At 50.8% G+C, this 22,661-nt stretch overlaps 1 protein-coding gene across 4 annotated transcripts in view; it reads left to right on the plus strand.

Moving 5' to 3' along the window:
• The window catches only part of BRAF (B-Raf proto-oncogene, serine/threonine kinase), a 118,281-nt gene that overhangs the window by 38,601 nt on the left and 57,019 nt on the right, over positions 1–22,661 (plus strand). For all 4 annotated transcript variants that reach the window (XM_029073227.2, XM_029073225.2, XM_029073228.2 and 1 more), the window contains exon 2: positions 12,114–12,215. In XM_029073227.2, coding sequence (XP_028929060.1) covers positions 12,114–12,215 — 102 coding nt within the window. The remainder of the gene's footprint in view (positions 1–12,113; positions 12,216–22,661) is intronic.

Below are 22,661 nucleotides of genomic sequence, written 5' to 3' on the forward strand. Positions count from 1 at the left end.
TTAGTACTCTCCCAAGTTCTAAGTCCAGTGCTCTGCACACAGTTAAGCACACAGTGAAAGTGATTGAAATGAATCAGTGAAAAGTCAACCCAGGATTGCATAGAAGAGTGATATAGGGTCCAGATTTCTTCAGGCAGTAGCAACTGGGGGTAGATTCATATATATATATATATATATATATATATATATATATATATATATAAAAAAATAAGTGCTTTTCTCACTCCCTCCCTCTCCCCTCCCCTTACTTTCAGTGCTGACTTTGGGTGGAGAGAAGAAAACCCTTTTCCAGACCCCTGGGCAGAGGGAGGCCACCCAGAGTGGGTGAAGGAGAGACCTTGCGGCACCTTTACGTATTAACAGAAAAAGGTAGACAGGAGGTTAATGTGTCAGGCACCCAAGGAATCAGACAGGGAATAGAGGGTCGGAGAGAAGAAAAAACAGCGCTTCCCTTTCTCTTTGGAGATTACTCTCAACGGCAGACAGAGGGGAGCCCGGGATCGGGTTCCTTATTAAAGAAGAAAAATCAGTATCAGCGTTGAGTTTCCGTGGGACAAACAGGGATTCTGTTGTAGTGTAGCCCGAAGACAGGAAAACATGCTTGCCCTCACGTTCACGAATGTACAGAGCACTCTCCTGTGCCGCGTGTGTTTTGTGCTGCTGTGAAGTCCGGATCTTTGCCGAAAGAAACCGGTTGAAGGCGAGGATCAAGTAGTGGTATTTATTGAGCGCTTACCGTGTGCAGAGCACTGGACTAAGCGTTTGGGAGAGTACTGGGCAACCCCGAGGATGGTCTCGTATCTTTGACGGGCTTCGTCGAAGACATTTTTCCTCAGTCGAGTGTGAATCATTCAGTAGTATTTATTGAGCGCTTACTATGTGCAGAGCACTGTTCTAAGCCCTTGGAATGGACAGATCAGGCATTTCAGACATCGGAGGCTTTCCGTAGGCACCGATGACGGTTGACTCAATCTTTCCTCTATGAAAGTTGTACAAAGAGAGTCAGTCGGTACTGAAATTTAAACTTTAAATTGGAGTGTTTATTGAGGGGTAGGATGCGGGCTCATCCATCGTATTCCATGAGAGACTCCTTCGGGGTGCAGGGTGGACGGAGGCCTCTAATGGTTAATCTGGTCAGTGTTTTGAAGAGTTGATGATAATTGTGGTGTTCGTTAAGCACTCACTACGTGCTAAGCACTGGGATGGATGCAAAATCATCAGGCCGGACCAAGTCCCTGCCCCCCACGGGGCTCCCAGTCTAAGGAGGAGGAAATACGGGTGTTGAATCCACATTTAACAGATGAGGAAATGGAGGCACCGGGACGTGAAGTGACTTTCGCCAAGTCACATAGCGGGGAAAGTGGCAGAGAGTCGTTATAGGGACTCAGGTCCTCCGACTCCCAGCCAGGCCCTTTCCACCAGGCCACGCTGCTTACCCCAGAGTTGGCGGGGTGTCCTCTCTACATAGATGTTTTAGGCCCAGGTAGAGCGTAGCGGCCACCGAACTTGGGTCTGCACGTGTCGGAATACCCTTCGTTCTGCAAAGCCCGTGTAAACCAGTTGGCACCGTCTGTGATGATGATGATGGTATTTGTTAAGCGCTTACTATGTGCCGAGCTCTGTTCTAAGCGCTGGGGTAATTACGGGGTAATCAGGTTGTCCCACGTGAGGCTCCCAGTCTTAATCCCCATTTTACAGATGAGGGAACTGAGGCACCGAGAAGTGAAGCGACTTGCCCAAAGTCACACAGCTGACAGGTGGCGGAGCCGGGATCCGAACCCGTGACCTCTGACTGCTAAGCCTGTGCTCTTTGCACTGAGCCACAGGTGGTGAAAGCAACTTGTGGTCTGTTGTATTTCCACATACTCCGTTTCAGATGAGGCCCTGTCTTGCTAAGCCACAATGAGCTGAATTTATTGAGCACTTACTGTGTGCGGAGCACTGTCCTAAGCGCTTGGGAGATGACAGCACCGCGGAATTGACAGACGCTTTCCCTGCCCACAGCGAGCTTACAGTTGAGAAGGAGCGTGAGAAGCTGTTGAGAAGCTTACAGGGAAGCGGCGTGGCTCAGCGGAACGAGCCCGGGCTTGGGAGTCAGAGGTCACGGGTTCGAATGCCGACCCTGCCACTTGTCAGCTGTGTGACTGTGGGCAAATCACTTCGCTTCTCTGGGCCTCAGTTCCCTCATCTGGAAAAAGGGGATGAAGACTGTGAGCCTCACGTGGGACAACCTGATTGCCCTGTTTCTACCCCAGCGCTTAGTGCTGTGCACATAGTAAGCGCTTAACCAATACCAACATTATTATCATTGAGAGGGGGAGACAGACCTTGATCTAAATAACCAAAGGAATAGGTTGTGTCGTTTAAGTGTCGTTCAGCGGTGTCTGTTCTTCCACCTGTTATTCCACAGTCCTGTTACCCTTTTCAAATTTTAGTTTTCTCCTCCTCCTTTTATATCCAGTTACTTTATGACAAGGTGGCTGGCTTCCCAGCTTGGCCAAAAATAGGTGCCTAAAAGCTGACTTCTGAAGGCACACGCCGTATCGAGCTCAGTCCTTTCCATAGAACTCACAGCATCTACCGGTATCGGGGTGGATTCAGGCTTGTCTGTTGTTATCAGTCGTATTATCGCCATCATTATTATTAATATCGCTGTATTACACTTGCCAAGCACTTAGTACAGTGCTCCGCGCACAGTAAGCGCTCAGTAAAAACGATCGAATGAAGGACCAATAGCAATAGTAATAATTGTGGTATTTAAGTGCTCGCTGTATCTGAGCACCGTGATAAGCAGTGGAGTAGATATTATAAAATCAAATAATAATTTTGGCATTTGTTAAGCATTTACTCTGTGCAGAGCACTGATCTAAGCGCTGGGGGAAATACAGGGTAATCAGGTTGTCCCACCTGAGGCTCACAGTCTTCATCCCCATTTTACAGATGAGGTAACTGAGGCACAGAGAAGTGAGGTGACTTGCCCACGGTCACACAGCTGACAAGGGGCAGAGCCGGGATTCGAACCCGTGACCTCTGACTCCCAAGCCTGGGCTCCCTCCAATGAGCCACGCTGCTTGAGAAGCAGTCTCCGTTCCACTTCGGTCTCTCCATCTAAGGGGAAAAGGGAACAGGTAGTGAATCCCCCATTTTGCAGATGCGGAGTTGGAGATGCAGAGAATACTAATGATGGTATTTTTTAAGCGCTTACTATGTGCCAAGCACTGTTCTAAGCACTGGGGTAGATAGTGGGGTAATGCGGTTGCCCCACATGGGGCTGACAGTCGTAATCCCCATTTTACAGATGAGGTCACTGAGGCCCAGAGAAGTTAAAGGGCTTGCCCCAGGTCACCCAGCAGGCAGGGAGCAGAATCCACGTCGTCTGACTCCCAATCCCGTGCTCTTCCACTAAGCCACGCTGATCTGCGCTAGGTCACGTGGCAGGCAGGGGATGGAGCCGGGATTAGAACCCGGGACTCCCGACTCCCAGGCTCTCTCTCTCGTCGCGAGGCCTCGCCCCTTCTCTAGTTGACGGAGGGATGCGGCTGCCCCTCTGCCCGGCAGCCGGGGAGGCTGCCCGCCCACCCTCAACCTGGAAGGATCCCCTGGGGTCCACAGGCCTTTCTGGCTCGGAGAGCAGTAGGACGTTGAAATGACATTTAAAGAGTCGACCGAAAGAGATCTCCCACTCGGTGCTCTGAAAACGAGTCTCGTGGGCTTTGAGCCAGGGCTCTCTTTTGGCTTCTTAGATTTCTCTGAAAGCCGGGGGCTCGGTATCATTCCCCACTCTACAGAAGAAACGCTCGCCGTACCCCGATGACGGTCGCGTCGGTCCGACCGAGGCTGAGAGTAGACCCCAGAATTGCTGCATCGAGTCCTCCGTTCTAGACCGTACTCTCTCCCCAGCGGAAACGAAAGCTCCTCGACTGAATTCTCATTTTTTTCCTCGACTGAATTCTCATTCCCCCCCATTATCAGCGTTCGAGTTCTGTTCTTTAAAATGGCACTCGGCTAAAAACGACCAGGGGATATCGGTCCCTCCTCTAGACTGGTAGACACCTTGCGGGCAAAGAACTTGTCTCCCAGTTCTGTTTCACCCCAAGCTCGTCGCAGTCAGGGACTGTTACCCACTCTGTTATATTGTCCTCTCCCAGGCACTTAGAATAGTGCTCTGCACACGGTGAGCACTCGGTGAATACAGTTCAGTTCAGTCGGATTTATTGAGCGCTTACCGTGTGCGGAACACGGTACTGAGCGCGTGGAAAGTACAACTCAGCAACCGACTGCTTGATTCTCTTCCCGGATTGTCTCTCTGTTGCTGTATTGTACTTTCCGAGCGCTTAGTCCAGTGCTCTGCACCCAGTAAGCGCTCAGTAAATACGACAAGAAGAAGCCACGCGTTTCTTAGTTGCAGTGGGTCATGCTGATCTTTTCGTGGGCACGGGCTCCCCGTTTTCAGCGGAGCTATGCCACGTTTTCCGAGGTTCAGTTTTCCTGCATCCTTTACGTTCCTGCTGTTGGCCTTGCTTTGGGTTGCCTCATTTCAAGCTCAGCGAGGGCTAGTGGGTAGCGCGCGCGGGCCTGGTTTTGCTTGGTACACGGTAAGCGCTTAACAAACGCCATCCTTAGTATTATTAGAGTAGTATTAGAGAAGCAGCGTGGCTCAGCGGAAGGAGCCCGGGCTTGGGAATCAGAGTCATGGGTTTGAATCCCGGCTCTGCCGCTTGTCAGCTGTGTGACTGTGGGCAAGTCACTTCACTTCTCTGTGCCTCAGTTACCTCATCTGTAAAATGGGGATGAACTGTGAGCCTCACGAGGGACAACCTGATTACCCTCTCTCTACCCCAGCGCTTCCAACAGTGCTCTGCACATAGCAAGCGCTTAACAAATACCAACATTATTCTTCTTCTTATTATTATTCTAATGCGGCCTCCACCACCTGGCTGCCGCGTGACCTTGGGCAAGTTGCTTCGTTTCTCTGTGCCTCAGTTCCCTCATCTGTAAAATGGGGATTAAGACTGTGAGCCCATGAGGGACAGGGGCGGTGTCCAACCTCATATGCTTTTATTCACCCCAGGGCTTAGTACAGTGCCTGGCACATAGTAAGCACTTAACAAATACCACAGTAGTTCTTCTTCTTTTAAGAAGAGAAGGTTGATGGGGGTGCCCGCACAACTCTAGGTAAGCCAGGAAGTTCAGAGCAGGGGACCCCACTTGCCCTAAAAGCACCCCCATCCCAACCCTTCCTCAAGGCCCAGCCTTGAAAAATAAAACAGAGGCATAGACCGAAACGGCGTAGTTGGCATTGTCGACCCGAATTGGGTGTCACACATCCACTTGTAAAGATGGATCGGACGGATCTCTTTGCCCCTACCTTCATTTTCAGACGCGAAGGATGGCTCTGTCTCTTCTCGGATTTGATACCGACGGGCGTGAGTGGTCAGACACATCTGTAAAGAATCAGGTAGGAGAAGCAGGGAGGATGACACATAAAATCACGGTCGCATCGTCCCCCGGTCACGCACGCTGCAGCTTAATCTTCTAAATGGCAGCTACATCTAGGTGTTAAAATACCCGGTTGGGTATTTTCAGTTATTAGGTTGTAATGGGTAAACAGTTTCCTTTTGAGTAGCCCTTTCTCGGGGCTTGCTAGCAATGGAAATAATGGTGGGTGCACGCGGGCCCTCCCTCACACACACTCACAGTCCTGCAGCCCGAAACCGTGCCCCGACGTCAGTAATTCAAGAAGGACCGTCACGGCAGTGATGATCTGTGAAGCACGCGGTTCCCTGAACGGTAAAGTGGGTCCGGAGGTTTTCAACTGACGACTGAGCCCGTCGAGAAGATTTGCGGTGAAAACTTCCACTTCTACCAAGTAGCTCTTCCGTTGACAGCACGTAGGGCAGATTTGTTTCTGTCGACATTTTCATGCAATTTCTTCCTGCCCAAAGCTCGCCCAGCAGTTAAAAGAGAGAGCACACTTCACGGCATTAATTTGCAAGTTCTCCAACGGGAGGCCGGAGCACTTCGTCCGTGCAGCCTGGGTTTAATTAAGTCATCTCCCAACGCGAAACGTTGGGTAAGACTTGGGTAACACTTACCTAGATGTGAGTGTTTTATTTTTCAAGGCTTGGCCTTGAGGAAGGGTGGGGATGGGGGTGCCTTTAGGGAAAGCGTAGGCATCTGTAAAATGGGGATTAAAACCGTGAGCCCCGCGTGGGACAACCTGATCACCCTGTATCTACCCCAGCGCTTAGAGCAGTGCTCGGCACATAGTAAGTGCTTAACAAATACCAACATTATTATTACCACCAATGTTTAGAACAGTGCTTGACACGTAGTAAGCACTTGGCAAATACCATAATTATTAGGAATTATTAAGTGGCAGAGCTGGAATTAGATCCCGGGTCTTTGTGATGCCCGCACTCTACCCACTAGGCCCCGCTGCTTCTCTAACCCAGTGCTTAGCACAGAGTTAGTGCTTAAATTCCACAGTCACATTCATCATCACTAGCCCGTGACTCACTGATTCTGGAGGACGTGAGCTAGTCCTTCCAGGCCAAGTGGCTCTGCCATCGGAGGGAGTGGCATAGGGGCTCCTTAATGCCCCGCGTCCAAAACAGTGGCCCCCATTTGCCCGGATTTATTCTCCGTAACAATTTTGGGCTGCTCTTGTGTGGCTACCGACTGATTATCCCGCGCTTCCGTTAGTTTGCCCCAACTTCCTAACTCTCCTACCCTCTAACCTTCGTGAAATTGAAATTTGTTTTTGAAGGCAGAACTTGGTTCTCTCCCACCTTTGTCTAAAACTCACTGGCGTTTGAATCCGATCATACTCTCGATGATCACTCTCTCCTCCTTCAAAGCCTTATTAAAATCACATCTCCAAGAGGCCTTCCCCCATTAAGCCCTCATTTCCACTTCTCCCACTCCCTTCTGCTCCGCCCTTGCACCTGGATTTGCAGCCTTTATCCATCTCCCCCTCAGTCCCACCGTAATTTTGTCCATATTTGAAATGTATATATGTCAAGATCCCTCTCGCCATCTAGAGCGTAAGCTCGTCGTGGGCAGGGAACGTGTCCGCCGACTCTGTTTTATCGTAGCGTCGCAAGCACTCGGTCCAGGGCTTACTGAGTAAGCGCTCAGTAATTACGATTGATTTGAAAAACGGCAAGCTTACGGTTCGGATTAGGCAGGAATTGTTTCAGGTTAACAGATCCAACAGACGACCCGTTGCCATGCTGGGCGCAGTTACGATTCCACACTGGAGTCTGCCAGTGATTTATTGTACGAACTTACTTTTCATTTCAAGCGTTTTATGGATCGAGATTTGTAATCGTAACGTCTCATTACCTTGAGTCGTAAATTAACTTCTGCCTTCACTTTGGATCCCTTGGCCACCTTAATTAGGGGTTCCTAGGATCCTCTCCTTTTTGAAAACCGCCTGTGTTGAAAGTGAATTTAAAAATGACACATACGTGAATTTAAAAATGACACATACCCCTGATTTTTTTGGTCCCTACAAATTGGAGCATGCACCACCTTTATGGTGATTAATAGAAAGATAGGCCTCTTCCCAATGTTACCCTGACTCTAGGGAGAAAAAAATAAAATTGAAAATGTTAGGGACGAGATCCCTACATCTTAATTAGTCCGTTTCCAGTATTCGAAAGTGATCTCCTGGCTATCACCTTCCCAACGCTAGTGTCTCCCCGAGATCCTGAACTCCGTCTAGCGAATCCTGAACTCCGTCTAGTGACATCCCGGGATTCTCGTCGACTGACTGATAGGCAATAATATTAGAGGTGGCATTCGTTAAGCACCTGCCCCGGGCCAGACACTGTACTGAGCGCCGGCGGAGGTATAATATAAGCAGATTGGACACAATACCTGCCCCACATGGGGCACACAGTTTAAGGAAAACAGGTGTTTCGGCCCCGTTTTACAGATGAGGAAACAGGCCCAGAGCAGCGAAGCTACGTGCCCGAGGTCGTACAGCAGGGGCGGCGTCAGGATCGGAACCCAGGTCCTCTGACTCCCAAGACCCGTCTCCCTCCACTAGGCCAGAGTTAATCTTCCCCTTCCCCTCGTCTGCTCTTCTTTCAAAATAGGACTTGGTTTTTTAGAGCATCTTTGATGGCCTAGAAACCGGAAGCCTTTAAGTTCCGGATCTTAGGAATGCCCCTCAAAGGGTGATAGCCAACCAGGTAAAATATATCCATTCCCTCATTCCAAAATGGCGGCCAAGGCGTTGGTGTTGCCGCGGCTTGGACGAAGTCATTGGTGTTCCCTGGAGATATCCCTTCTCTCTGTCGCCGGGTTGCGTGGGTTCCCTCCTCCACGACACTATCAGAACCCACCCCTTCTTCCCATTTACCGCGTTGTCCGGATTGTTTTTTCCTGCCCCCGTCTCCCCCCTTCTCAAAACACCTCCAGCAGTTCTCTGCATCCAGCAGAGAGCCTCAACCGTCGACTTTAAGACGCCCGATCGGTCGTCTCCATCGTGCCGTCCACTCTCATCTCCCACCTCGCCCCGTCTTGCACGCTTTGCTCCTCTGAAGGCAACCTGCCCTCTCTACTTGGTTCTTGTCTCTCCTGCCTCCGTCTTCCACATCCGTCCTCCGCGTCAGAGCCCTCCCGAAATCACAGCTTCTCCAGGCGGTCTTCCCCAGTTAATTTCCGATCTCGCCACCTCGCAACTCCGCCCCACCATCCCGCAAGTGCCACTTCCGCGCTTCCCAGCCTCCAGCCCCTTTCTCCCCTTCGGCTCCCACTGACCCATCTTTGTGCTCTGTCAGTTCCTCCTCTGTGTCATCGATTTTAGCATCTGTAAATTCCTGGAGGACGAGAATCGCGTCTACCGATGCTCTTGTACCTTTCCAAACACTATAACGTGGCCTAGTGGAAAGAGCACGGCCCTGGGGGTCTAATCCCGGCCCTGCCGCGCGTCTGCAGTTGGGGATTCAGTGCCTCTTCTCCCTCCTACTTAGACCTGATTATCGACGATCCACTCCACCTCTTATTACAGTGCTTGGCGTAGAGTCAGCGCTCAACAACCGTAGTTATCGGAATCGCTCAAGCCGGTGCTCTCCGCACGGTAAATACCGTCGATTGACCGATTGGTTTCAAGTTATCTTCCATCAGCCGAGAAACCTTTTGAACTTGTTGGAAGTTTGAATTGCTCATCTCATACTAACATAAGCTATTATTGGCTTGACTTAACTCCGTCTTCTAAAAGTGCAATTTTATTCAAGTGTTGGGGTTTTTTTTTTTCTCCCTCCAAAAGAGCCCGTTTTAAAGTTTCAGACAGGTTTGTAATTTGTGCCTTTCAAAGAATAGTGATAAAAAGTGAAATTAAGTTGTCAAATATGAACTTGTGTTCTGTCCTCCGTGGCTCCGGTACAGTTCTAATTCAGCGTGCCGTTCCTCGAATTTACCGTTTATTTTCGCACCCGTGGGGATGCAGCAGGGACCGTTGTTTCTGTGGCAACCGCAGAGGTGTCTAGAGCGCTTCCCATGGGGGGGGGGGGCCCAGGATTTTAGCCACCTTCCATTTCCCAGGGAAAGCGTGGGGGGCCTGTCCCCCTCTTGAGAAGACAGGCAGGCGCTTGGTGAAATAACGTAGAGCAATGAGCAGATCCTCCATTCTGGAAGCGAACCAGTCTTTTACCCGTGGCGAACTGAGTTCTCGCGCTTTTCAGGTTGTGCTGGAGAAATGTTCCGCTCATCCCCCTTCCCTCTCCCTCAACGGAAGATCACAGCTCTTCAGCCTGAGACTCCCAGACCGTTTTTTTTTTTCTTTTTTAAAACGGTGTTGAAGCGCTCACTGTGCGCCAGGCACTGTCCTCAACGCTGGGGTCGACAGCCGCTAATCGGGTTGGGACAGCCCGGGTCCCACATGGGGCTCACAGTCTTCATCCCCCTTTGAATCCCCCTTTGCAGATGAGGGAACCGAGGCACGGAGAAGTGAAGCCACCTGCCCGACGTCACAAGCAGACCAGCGGCGGAGCCAGGATGAGAACCCAGGTCCTTCTGACCCCCAGGCCCGGGTCTGTCCGCTCCGCCGTGCTGCTTCTGGGGCGGGATTGCACCTCATTGCGCCCTGTTTCCCCTCTTCTGCTTCCCGTTCACTTATTCTTGCTCCTCTTCCGCTCCCTCATTCTTCTCGTTGCGGGAGGGAACTTAGTGACTGACCATCCCTAAGGCCGTCAGCTTTGGGAATTTCAGAGCCCGATCCTGAAGCTTGCATTTGGATTGAACGGAGTGTGAGTGACCTGGGCCACGTAAATTAGGTATCCGGATCCTACAAGAGTAAGCGGGGTATGGGCCAGGCAGTGCTGGCCAAGAACGGTTATCGACAATTACAGAAGAAGGACGGCCTACTGGCAAGGACGCGGGCTTGGGAGTCGGAGAAGGCGTGGGTTCTAATCCCGGCGTCGCCACTCTCCTGCCGGGTGACCTTGGGCGAGTCGCTTCACTTCTCTGCGCCTCAGTGGCCTCATCTGTCAGATGGGGATTAAGACTGTGAGCTCCGGGTGGGACAACCTTGTATCTACCCCAGTGTTTAGAACAGTGCTTGGCACATAGTAAGCATTTAATAAATACATTGTCATTATTATGATGATTATTGCTAGTAAAGGAGCGAGGAGAGCAAGCCTTCCCCCCCCCCCCCCCCCCCCCCCCGGCTCTTCACATCAGCAAGGACAAGCAGTGCAGACTAGCGGAGAGAACGCGGGCTAGGAAGTAAGAGGTCCTGAGTTCTAATCCCACCCTGCCACTGGCCTGTGGTGTGACTTTGGGGAAGTCACTTCACTTTTCAGTGCTTCTGTTTCCTCATCTGTAAGATGGGGATTAAAATCCTACTCTCTCCTGCTTCGACTGTGAGCCTCATGTGGGACGGGGGCTGTGTCTAATCTGATTATTTTGTATCTACCCCAGTGCTTGGCACATAGCAAGCGCTGCATGGGCCTGGGAGTCAGAAGGTCATAGGTTCTGAACCCAGCGCCGCCGCTTATCTGCTGTGTGACTTGGGCAACTCACTTCATTTCTCTGGGCCTCAGTGACCTCATCTGTAAAATGGGGATTGAGACTGTGAGCCCCATGCGGGACAGGGACTGTCTCCAACCCAATTTGCTTGTATCCACCCAGCGCTTAGGACGGTGCCTGGCACATAGTAAGCGCTTAACAAATACTGCAATTATTAAATACAATAATTGTTGTTATTGCCAAAGGTTTCAATGTTCCCTTCATCTAATCATTTATACACCCCTGCATCACATTTCCTTTTCTGTTGGGAGCCACTCAGGGACAGAATAGCCACTCTGTGTTGCTAGCCCTCTTCCCAGCCACTCTCCTGGTCAGCTTGTTTTTTTCCTGTGGCAGAAAAAAAAAAGCAGTGTGACCTAATGGAAAGAGCGCAGGCCTGGGAATGAGAGGACCTGGGCTTTAATCCTGGCTTATCCACTCCTCCGCTGTGTGACCTTACACAAGTCGCCTAACTTCTCTGGGCTTCAGTTACCTCATCTGTAAAATAATAATTATGGTTTTTGTTAAGCGCTTAACTATGTGCCAGGCACTGTACTAAGCGTTGGGGTGGATGCAAGCCGATCGGGTTGGACGCAGTCCCTGTCCCACGTGGGGCTCACAGTTTCAATCCCCATTTTACAGATGAGGGAACTGAAGCCCAGAGAAGTGAAGTGACTCGCCCAAAGTCACACAGTTGACAGGTGGCGGAGTCGGGATTAGAACCCATGACCTCTGACTCCCAAGCCCGGGCTCTTTCCACCGAGCCACGCTGCTTCTCTAAAGTAAAATGGGGATTGACAGCCCAGGGACTGTCCAACCCAACTATCTTGTATCTACCCCGGCGCCTGGCCCATAATGAGCACTTAACAAATACAATTTTAAAAAAAAAAAAAAGAAAATCCCAGTCCCTTTACCCATGCTTTCATGAGAAATTCTGAAAACAACCTTAACGGGAGATAATTCCCTTTTGGTAAATTTCATTCTTTTAAAATCTTTGGAAAAATTGATGATATTAAGGAAGAGCATCTGTTTCTCTTGGAACCCGTTAAGTACTTTTTTTGTGATTTTTTTTTTGTTTCCCCCTTTCTTTTAAGGTGTGGAATATCAAACAGATGATTAAACTGACCCAGGAACACATAGAGGCCCTGCTGGACAAGTTCGGAGGAGAGCACAACCCACCATCGATCTACCTGGAGGTGAGATTGTGTGTGTACGATGCTTAAAAGACCTGGAAATAGAGTCAGACTCGATGGGGAAAACTGGACTCCGAAGTAGGGGCCGAGGACCGCTCATTTTGCAAAAAGGCCCTCAGACTGCCCTTCGAGGAATGCTTTTTGAATTTCTTGTGGCCCCCAAAAAAGAAGCAAACAAACTGCAAGTGTGAATTCGTGGAAAAAAGGACCCTTGTAAAGAGCGGGAGACGAGCAGTTTATAAAGACCCCATTCATTGTATAACGTGCTTTTTTTTTTGCCGGTGGGGAGGGGGAGAGGACTTTTCTTTGGAAGGTTGCATCTGTCAAAGAAAGTTCAGGTTTCAGTTTTATAAAACTGACAAAGTCCAGACCAGTCCGATCACCTGAAATCTTGACCGTTTTTAACTTTAGCCGTGTCTCCTCCCGGGTCGTTGAAAAAGAAAAATACAAACGGTTGCGATCGCAGGCTGGAACATTCCTCCGTAACTCTCACGCCACTAGAACATAAAGGCAGCTCGAAAGAAGTGATAATTCAGAATGTGAAGACTGTGGTACCCAAATTGAAAGTTTGCCCCCGTTAAGACCTTGCTTGGTTCCGCCAAACCCTTGTGTTTCCAACACGACCCGATCGGGGACCGGCCCTCCGACTCCGTGAGCCCCTTTGGGCTCGGCGTGACCCAAAGACCCTCGGGCACGGCAACGGGGCGGATCAAGAAAACAGCACGGGTTTTCTTGACGCGAGGTTTCGCAAGAACGCAACCCTCGCATTAGAAGAGAGCTGCAAGTACACTAAATATTTTTGGGACTGGTTAAGGGATGGACGACTTTGGGTCAAGCACTGTACTAACCGCTGGGGATAAATACCAGGTAATGGGGCCGGACCCAGTTCCTCTCCGACATGGGGCTCCCGGTCTAAGTAGGAGGGAGGGTTACGGTCGAAGTTCACGATGATAAAATATCACTCCCGGAAGCGGAGAGCAGCCGGGGCTGGGGATGACGGAGTCCAGGAGTGAGAAGAGATGTACCGGCTGGGCAGAGCGAGAAATACGCGAGTGGAAACTTGAGGCCCGGGGGAAATTGGCCCCCTCTTTCCCCTCCCTCCCACATCATCACCTGGCAGCCCCCCCGGGCGGCCTTCATACTTCCGAGGCCTCCATGACCCGCCAGGCCTCCCCTCCTCCCATTGTGCTAGACCGAGGGTCACTGTTGGCCCACCGAGTGCAAACCCAAAACAGAAAACCTTGGCGGCCGAACCTTGGAGTCCGGTAGAAGCCGGAGTCCAAGCCTCCTGGATTAGAGCGTTGGCCAAAAATATTTGCTCCTTAGATGACTCAAGACTTAAAAGCCCAGGTGAACCGTAAAACCTTGAATTAACTCTAATTAGTAGAATGGGAATATTATTCTTCATTGATTACGGAGAAAATTCTCGTTATAATGAACCCCAGGGATTGCCCGCAAATCCGTTCGCTTTGGAAGGTCTTAAATACTCAGAATGGCTCCAGTCGATACCATCCTCCGTCTCACAACCCCTTAGGCTAGGCATCGCCCGTATTTGTCTTTCTTATTCAACCCACGCATTCAGTATGTCACCAAATTCCGTCGGTCTGCCTTCCCGACAGCTGTAAGCACCCCTTCCTTTCCGCCCAAATCCCTGCCACTTGAATCCAGTCACTTGGCCTATCCCGCTTTCACCTCTGCATCGGCCCTCCTCGGCGACCTCCCGGTCTGACGACTCTCCCCACTGCGGTCCATTCTCTATTGTGTTCCCCCGATAATTTTTCTCAAAAACCCCTCAGCCCACACCTCTCCTCTCCTCAAAAACTCCCAGCGGTCGCCCGTCCACCTCCACGTCAGATGGAAACCCCTTGCCGTCGGCGTCAACCCGTCAACGTATTTACTGAGCGCTTACCGTGTGCGGAGCACCGTACTAAGGGCCTGGGAAAGTCCAGTAAACCGGAGTTGGTAGACAAGGTCGCTTCCCCCAAGGAGTCGGCTCTCCCCTCCTACCTAACCTTGCCGATCTCTTACTTCAACCCCGCCCGCCCTTCTAACCCCAGCCTACTCGCTGTACCTCGATCTCATCTTTCTCACCTCCGACCCCTTGCCCACATCCTCCTTCTGGCCTGGGACTTCCACCCGCTTCGTATCTGCCAGACCATCCCTCTCCCCACCTTCAGACACCTACCAAAATCGGGACATCTTCCCTAAGCTCTCGCTCCCTAACTAAGCCCTCCCTTCTGCATGAACCGTGGCATTGGATCTGGATCCCTTAAGCACTTGGATTTATTTTGTCAACGAGGTGTCCGTCCCCTTGATTCTATTTATCGTGATTAAGTTGTCTTGTTTTTGTCCGTCTCCCCCGATTAGACTGTGAGCCCGTCGATGGGCAGGGGTGGTCTCTCTGTCGCCAAATTGTCCATTCCAAGCGCTTAGTACAGTGCTCTGCACATAGTAAGTGCTCAATAAATACTATTGAATGAATATTCACGCCCAGCCCCACAGCACTTATATACATACATTAAATGGATTTTTAATTTTTATGTACGGTGCTCTGCACACAGTACGTGCTCAGTAAATACTGAGAAGCAGCATGGCCGAGTGGATAGAGCACGGACCTGGGAGTCAGAAGGACCTGGGTTCTAGTCCTGGCCGTGCCATCCGTCTGCCGGATGACCGTGGGCAAGTCACTTCTCTGTGCCTCGGTTACCTCATCTGTTAAAAGGAGATTACGATTGTGATTGCGTATCCAACCCGATTACCTGACATCTACCCCAGCGCTTAGTGCCTGCCACGTGATAAGCGCGTAACAAAATACCGTTAAAAAAAAACCACGCCATCGATCGACGTCCGTCTCCCCCGTCTGGTCTGTAAGCCCTTTGTGGGCAGGGATTTTGTCTACTGACTCTTTGATACTCCCAAGGGCTTGATTATTTTGTTTTCTGTATCTTCTTGGACACCTGCCATCCACTGCCAGTTACTACGGACCCCGGACAAGGCTTTGAGGCTAAGCCGGGGAAGAAAAGCTTTCACAGCCCCCCTGGTGTGGAAATGTGGACTCAAAACTCAGCAAGAACAGAATCTCAGGGGGAAGTGGTCTGGAGAATAGGAGGAGGGCATTTGTAATTCTGATATTTTTTTCCCCCCGAAATTTTTTTTTAAAGAAAAATAATCCCCCACAGATAGGAATCCTATGAAGACTGTAAAAAGTTCTTTATAGTGATTCTTCTTGAATATATTGTACAAGTAGGGCCAAGAAAAAGAGTAATTTGGGAGTGCATGGGTGTAGAGGTGGGAGATCACGCTAAGGAAAATGGCAAGCCACCAAAATAGAAACCCAGGATTGATAGCTTTCAGAAATAGAAAGCCACAATTAAGGGTAGTCAGGAATATTCAGTAAAGCCATATCTGAAGGTGCTGAAATGTACTGTACCTTTGATGTCTTTGAAATGAAGGAGAAGCCACTGAGTGTTTTCTTTTGATGAAGATGGGTTTTTTGTTTGGTGGTTGTTTTTTCGTTTGTTTTTAAGCACTTACTGTGGACCAGGTACCGCACTAAGCGCCGGGGTAGATACATTTTTGAATTAGGTTGGACACAGTCCATGTCCAAGCTCACGTTCCTCCTCCCCATTTTACAGATGAGGGAACTGAGGCCTAGTGAAGTGACTTGCCCAAGGTCACACCGCAGGCAAGCGGCAGAGCCGGGATTGGGAGCCCTAGGTCACGCATTTAAGAAGTTCTTTTAAGAGGCACTGAGCCAAAAAACGAAGACCAAAGACTCGATACTTCAGCTGTGAAGTAGATGACACCTGAGATGGTAAAGCTGACAGGAGGCCAGGAGAAATGAGAATTTCAACACGTTTTGCTCCCACGCAGAGCCGAAGTTTGCTGGAGCATCTAAAAGGGGTAACAGTGTAGCAGAGCACTGTGAAAATGGCTAACCCGCACTTGCCCAAGCCAAGGTTGCAGATTGAGGCTGTGGAGGTTCCAGGATTTTGAAATTGCAGGGCAGAGGGAGGAGGTACAGAATCCTGGTAAGGAACAAGGACTCCGTCTGCCATTTGCCTCTCTCTCTCTCTCTCTCTCTCTCTCTCTATATATATATATATATATATATATATATATATATATATTTTTTACGAAAGCCCTCTCTGTCAAATGGTTTATTGCCAAGAATAGCACGGCCCACAGGCCAGTCCCCGATTGGCTTTAGTTGCTTCCACCTCCATTTCAGTGAGTTTAGGCTTGGAGGGCGGCTATGATGTTGTGAAATCTGTAAAAGTTTCACCAGGGTACGATGGTTTCCTAGACTAGAATTCCCCACAGCCCTTGGGCCTACTGTGCTTGTGCAGCAAACCCACCCCCCAGCCCTCCTCCATCTCTCCTCCTCCAAGCGTGAGTCCGCGATCCACTTGGGATCCAACCTGGATTCCCCTCCCATCCGGTCCAGACGGGGACAACCTCTGTGGCTGGAGGTTGTGCTTGGTCCAACCAGGGTCTGGCTGTGGATTTCCCGCCGTCGCAGGCCCCTTAGTAATAATAACAATAATAATGGTACTTGTTACAAGCACTGTTCTGAGCGCCGGGGTAGATACAGGTTAATCAGGTTGGACACAGTCCCTGTCCCACTTGGGGCTCACACTCTTATCCCCGTTTTAAAGGTGAGGTAACTGAGGCACAGAGAAGATAAATGACTCGCCCAAGGTCACCTTCAGTAGTGGATTCTGACTGCTCTGTTCCTCTCTCCGGACCGCCCCCACCCAAGGGCCACTTGGAACAGCCAGGCAACGTAGGAGACGGTCAGAGAAAAGAAGGGGAGGCCTGGAGTGCTGCGCCACCAGATCGTGTCTCGTTTTCCTAATCGGTGGCATTTTTTTGGAGCATTCTGTGTGCGGAGCACTGTGCTGAATGCTTGATACACTTGGAAAGAGCGGACGCGATCACCGCCCTCGAGAAGCTTCCGCAGGGATCTGGCTGGAGAGGAGGAAGAGAGGACATTCGGGCTTCAAGCCACCGCTACCCGAGGAGGAGCTTAGAGGTGACGCTAGCCGAAGCCCAACCAGCCTCCTTGGTAATAATAATAACGGTGGTATTTGTTAACCGCTTACTATGTGCCAAGCACTGTTCTAAGCGCTGGGGGGATACAAGGTGATCAGGTTGTCCCACGTGGGGCTCACAGTTTTAATCCCCATTTTACAGATGAGGTAACTGAGGCACAGAGAAGTTAAGTGACTTGCCCAAAGTCACACAGCTGGCAAGCGGCGGAGCCAGGATTTGAACTCATGACCTCTGACTCCCAAGCCCGGGTTCTTGCCCCTGAGCCACGCTGCTTCTCTAATAAGTGGGGAGGGAGAGGGAGAGCAAAGGATGGACAGAAGGGGCCGGCGGGAGAGGAAGGACACAAAGGCAGAGCCTGGAAATTTGGCAAGCTGGGTTCGTTTGGTTTGGAATTCGGCATCTTGGAAGTTAGACCGCTCAGCGGTCTCCCTTGGATCAGCCGGATCTTCCAAGTCCCAGCAGGATCCCTTTTGCGACCGGCGGAAACCTGTTACCAAGCGGGCGCCCACGTGATGCCGAATGGGCAACACGCTAGCCCTGGGGCCCGTCCAAGTTTTTTTTTCCAATAGCACACCCCCCCCCCCCACAACCCCCCCAGAATCCTTGTGCGTCTGGGCCGCGTGAGTTTGTTTTAATCGATAACAGTGAAGCGTTAGCTACTCCGAGACGTGGGATTTCTTGGCAGTCGTTGGTAAGTTTAAAAAACAGTTTAGTCAACTTCATTAGTTCAGAAGTGAGAAGCGGCGTGGCCTAGTTGGAAAGATGGCCTTAGGTTCGGATCTCAGCTCTGCCACTTACGTGGTGTGTGGACTTGGGCAAGTCACTTCACTTCTGTGCCACCCCCGACCCCCCTCTTGCCCCCCGGCCCAGCCTCAGTTACCTCATCTGGAAAATGGTGATTGACTGAATCCCATTTGGGTTATGGACTGTGTCCAACCCGATTAGCTTGTAACTACGCTGCTTCTATAGAGAAACAGCGTGGCTCAGTGGAAAGAGCCCGGGCTTGGGAGTCAGAGGTCATGGGTTCGAATGCCGGCTCCGCCCCTTGTCAGCCGTGTGACTGGGGGCAAGTCACTTCTCCGGGCCTCAGTGACCTCATCTGTAAAATGTGAATGAAGACTGTGAGCCTCACGAGGGACAACCTCACTACCCTGTATCTACCCCAGCGCTTAGAACAGTGCCTGGCACGTAAGCGCTTAATATTGTTCCCCCCTTCCCCCCCAAAAAAGTGAACAGGTATAAGTGCCAAGTGTCAACCACAGATTAATTTTTAATTTTGATCAAGTCGGTCAGTGAGAAGACCGGGTTTTAGCAGACAGCTTTTCCTCAAGAACGGTGGGGTGTATTCTGTCAGAGCACTTCTCTGTTCCAGCTAAAACTCAAGTGGCCTATGGGTTCACAGGTGCCGGCTCATTAAGTTCAAAAACAATTTGCTAAATTTTGCTAAAATTCTCAGGCAGGCCACATTCAGTCTGCAGGACACCTCCACACTTAAAAGTCCTTGAAAGCCGAAATACCGTAAGCCCCTAGTAGAGTGTTCTGCACACGGTAAGCGCTCAGTCAATACCACTGACAGATTGAAGACCAAACCTAGAAGAGGGAGAAATTTAAGACTTGGATTACAAGGAAAAAAATCCACAGCGAAAACAGGTCCGTATATTCTCTCAGTTGGAGTAGATGAGGTCATTGCAAACAATCTGATTAACTTCGGGAAGAAGGAAATCATGGAACCCGATTTATCAGATTGCGTGCTTCGCCGCAATAACTTCAGTGTGCAAGTGTGACAGATAAATCTCCTGAGAGAAGAAATTGAACTGTCGAGCTAATGAGCAGCGTTTTAAAATTAGAGTTCAACCATTTTAAAACTTCAGTTCCTCTAGAAAACCGCCTCCTCGGGCGGCGGCGTTCATCGACCAGGGGCTCGTCAGACGAAGGAAGGCGAGGGAGTCCGTAAATTGCAGCGTAAATGCCACCGCCGACCCCCTCCCCGCAGCTCACGTCTTCCTCCTGGCCTGGAACTCCCTCCCCGTTCTCATCCGACGGTCCACCGTCTTCCCCACCCTCAAAGCCCTCCTAAAATCGCGTCTCCTCCAAGAGGCAGTAGAAGCCGGGGGCCTGCCAGAATGCTTTCCCCGATTCCCTCTCCCTTCTGCGTCCGCTCTCCACTGGGATCTGTACCCTCTAAGCACCCGATATTCACCGCCCCCCGCATCCGTAATATATTTAAATATCTGTCTCCCTCTCCAGAGCGTGAAGTGCCCTGTATTGGGCTCTCCCGAGTGCTTAGTACAGCGTCCTGCCCCCAGTAACTGCTCAATGAATAGCTTTGATGGATTGGGAGAGTTGGCCGACCCGATTCCTGCCCTCAAGAAGCTTTCTGTCCTTGTGGGGAAGGCAGAAATTAAAATAAATTGCAGAGGGGGAAAGCGGGAGAGTATGAGAGTGTGGACCTGGGTTCTCATCTCTGTCGTGTGACTTGGAGAAGTCACTTCACTTCCGAGAAGCAGCGTGGCTCAGTGGAAAGAGCCCGGGCTTGGGAGTCATTCATTCAGTAGTATTTATTGAGCGCTTACTATGTGCAGAGCACTGGACTAAGTGCTTGGAATGTACAAATCGGTAACAGATAGAGACAGTCCCTGCCCTATGACGGGCTTACAGTCCAATCGGGGGAGACGGACAGACAAGAACAATAGCAATAGACTCAAGGGGATGAACGTCTCATTAAGACAATAGCAAATAAATAGAATCAAGATCATGAGTTTGAATCCCGGCTCTGCCTCTTGTCAGCTGGGTGACTGTGGGCAAGTCACTTCACTTCTCGGTGCCTCAGTGACCTCATCTGTACAATGGGGATTAACTGTGAGCCTCACCTGGGACAACCTGATCACCCTGTCTCTCCCCCAGCGCTGAGAACGGTGCTCTGCACATAGTAAGCGCTTAACAAATGCCAACATTATCATTATTATTCTCCGGGCCTCGGTTCCCTCATCCGTAAAGTGGGGATTAAATCCTCCTTCTGACTTAAACCCAGTGAGCCTCGTGTCCAACTTGAGCGTGATGTACCTTCCCCGGCGCTTAGAGCAGTGTCTGGCAATAGTAAGCGCTTAACAAGTACTGTTAAAAAAACAAACAAAAAACGACCGGTTCCCTCGAAAGCGATATAATACGGTGGACGAAGGCCTAGCAGCGTCTGCCGCTGAGGACCCATAGAGGTGGCCGGTTGTATCGTCCCGGGCTCCGGTAGTCTCCCGGCCCCATTCCTGGAAAAACAAATCGGGTCCATATGCCCTGCTGACGGTAGGTCTGGGAGGCAGGCAGGCGTCCTGGAACCGTTGATTGCCCTTAAACTGAAATACTTAATAGCAGACATATGAAGCCCAACATCAGCTGATGTTCCTCTCCTCCGCTCCCCTCTCTGCCGTATGCTTCGTCTCTTTCCCAAGGCCAAGCTGATAACTTTTCCCAACCGTACGTTATTAGCGAGAACACACAGTCCCGAGGTCTGAAAGAAGCGAGTCCAGGATGAAACGAAATTGGGCCCAGAAGTGCCTGGAAACCACTGTTATTTATACATTGCGTCTTTCCGGGGGCCCTCTTTGAGCCCTCGACAAACATCACGTCGTTACGACATACCAGCGAGGCGTGTAACGATTATTATTTATTGCACCGGCTTATGTGGTCCCTTGGCTCTGACGAGCGGGCTGCCGTGGGTGGTGTTTTTGTTTTCCGGAGTCATTGGGGGACTCGCCCAGGGGTCCAGAGTGAGCCAGGAGGATTCCTGGGAAGGCAGCTCAGCTGGGCGGATTTAAGGCTGGCGCTTGGGGGTCGCTTTCTCTCTCTCCCTCCCTCTCTCCCCCCCCCCTTTTCTTTTTCTCTCTCCCCTTCACCCTCTCGCCCGACCATCCCCTTTTGGTCTCTTTGCTTCTGCCTCTCAGCAAGAGCAACGGAGAGAAGTTGGCTCTGGCCCAGCGGGGTCTCTGCTTTCATTCGTCTTTCATTCTGTCGTATTTATTGAGCACTTAGGTTGTGCAGAGACTGTACTGAATGCTCGGGGAGTAGAATACAGCAATCCCTGCCCCCATTGGGCTTCTCCTAGAACCCTTCCTGTCCTAAACCCCGGTGATCCCTTCAGATTCCAGTTTGTCTCAAGCCACTCTTACGGTTCCAGTACAGAGCGTGGCGTCAGACAGAAGAATAATTGTGGGCCTGGGGTAATTTAATAGCCCAGCAGATATTTTCTCCTCGGGCTTGTCGTCAGCGCCCCAGTTTTGCCTATTTGTGTAAACCGGCCCTCCTCTCTCCTTTACTCTTCTCATCCTCTCCCTGCCATTTATTCCGTTCTCCTGTTACTTCTATATTTATCTAGCTGAGAGTCGGAATCAGGGCCTCCTGAAGCAGCCGCTCCGGTCCCGTCGATTAAGGACCTGACGGGAGAAATGCCGTATTGGATGACGGGTCCGCCCAGCCCGGTATTGTGCCCGACAGGGGCCCGAAGAGACGCTTAGAGGGATAGCGTGACGGCTGCCTCTCTTAACGTCCATCTTCGGGGTTTGGGAGAATTACCGTCTCACGTCCGTAACTTTCCGTCCCACGGTCCGTTAAAGCGCCAGGCGGGTAGGGAACGGGTCTGTCGACTCCGTTGACCTCCCCCAAGCACTCAGAGCAGTGCTCACCAAATACCACTGATTCATTCCGAACCTAACGTCCTTCCTGGGTTTTTTTAATGGCGTTTAAACGCATTCTGTCTTCCGGCGTAGATGCGAGCTAATCAGGTTGGACACGAGCCGTGTCCCATGTGGGGCTCACAGTCTTAATCCCCATTTTACCCACGAGGTAACGGAGCCGTAGAGATGTGAAGTGACTTGCCCGAGGTCACCCAGCAGACTAGGGGCAGAGGCAGGATTAGAACTCAGGCCCTGTGACTCCCAGGCTCGTCCTCTTTCCACCGGGCCTCGCTGCTTCCCAGTAGATCCTTGTATCTGTTCAATTTGTGTGGGGTCCGATAACACCCTGTTTCCTCTCTAACCTCCGTAGCTTTTCCATCTAGTAACGCGTTGTGGACCTGTCATCCTTATTTCTCTTTAACCCTTCTGGGGTATAATGATACCCTACATTTCCTCTCTAACATCCGTAACTTTCCCTCTAATAAACAGTTACCGACCTCTCGGCGGCGAATTTATTCCAACGCTTCTTAAAGCTATTGAGATTTTCGGCCGGCACAGTCGTGCGGGGTAATGAATTCCATATGCATCTCTTTCCCCCCTCACCACCGGGTGAGGGTTTTTTCCTTTTGGTCTTGCTCCCTCGCCCTTTCAGTTCAGCGAGTGCCCCAAGCCCTCAGCGTTGTGGGATTTAGGTGGCCAGCCATCCTCCGCCCCCGGCCGCGTCCCCCGT

The sequence above is a fragment of the Ornithorhynchus anatinus genome, chromosome 10 (assembly GCF_004115215.2).
Source record: "Ornithorhynchus anatinus isolate Pmale09 chromosome 10, mOrnAna1.pri.v4, whole genome shotgun sequence".
NCBI classification, from domain to species: Eukaryota; Metazoa; Chordata; class Mammalia; order Monotremata; family Ornithorhynchidae; genus Ornithorhynchus; species Ornithorhynchus anatinus.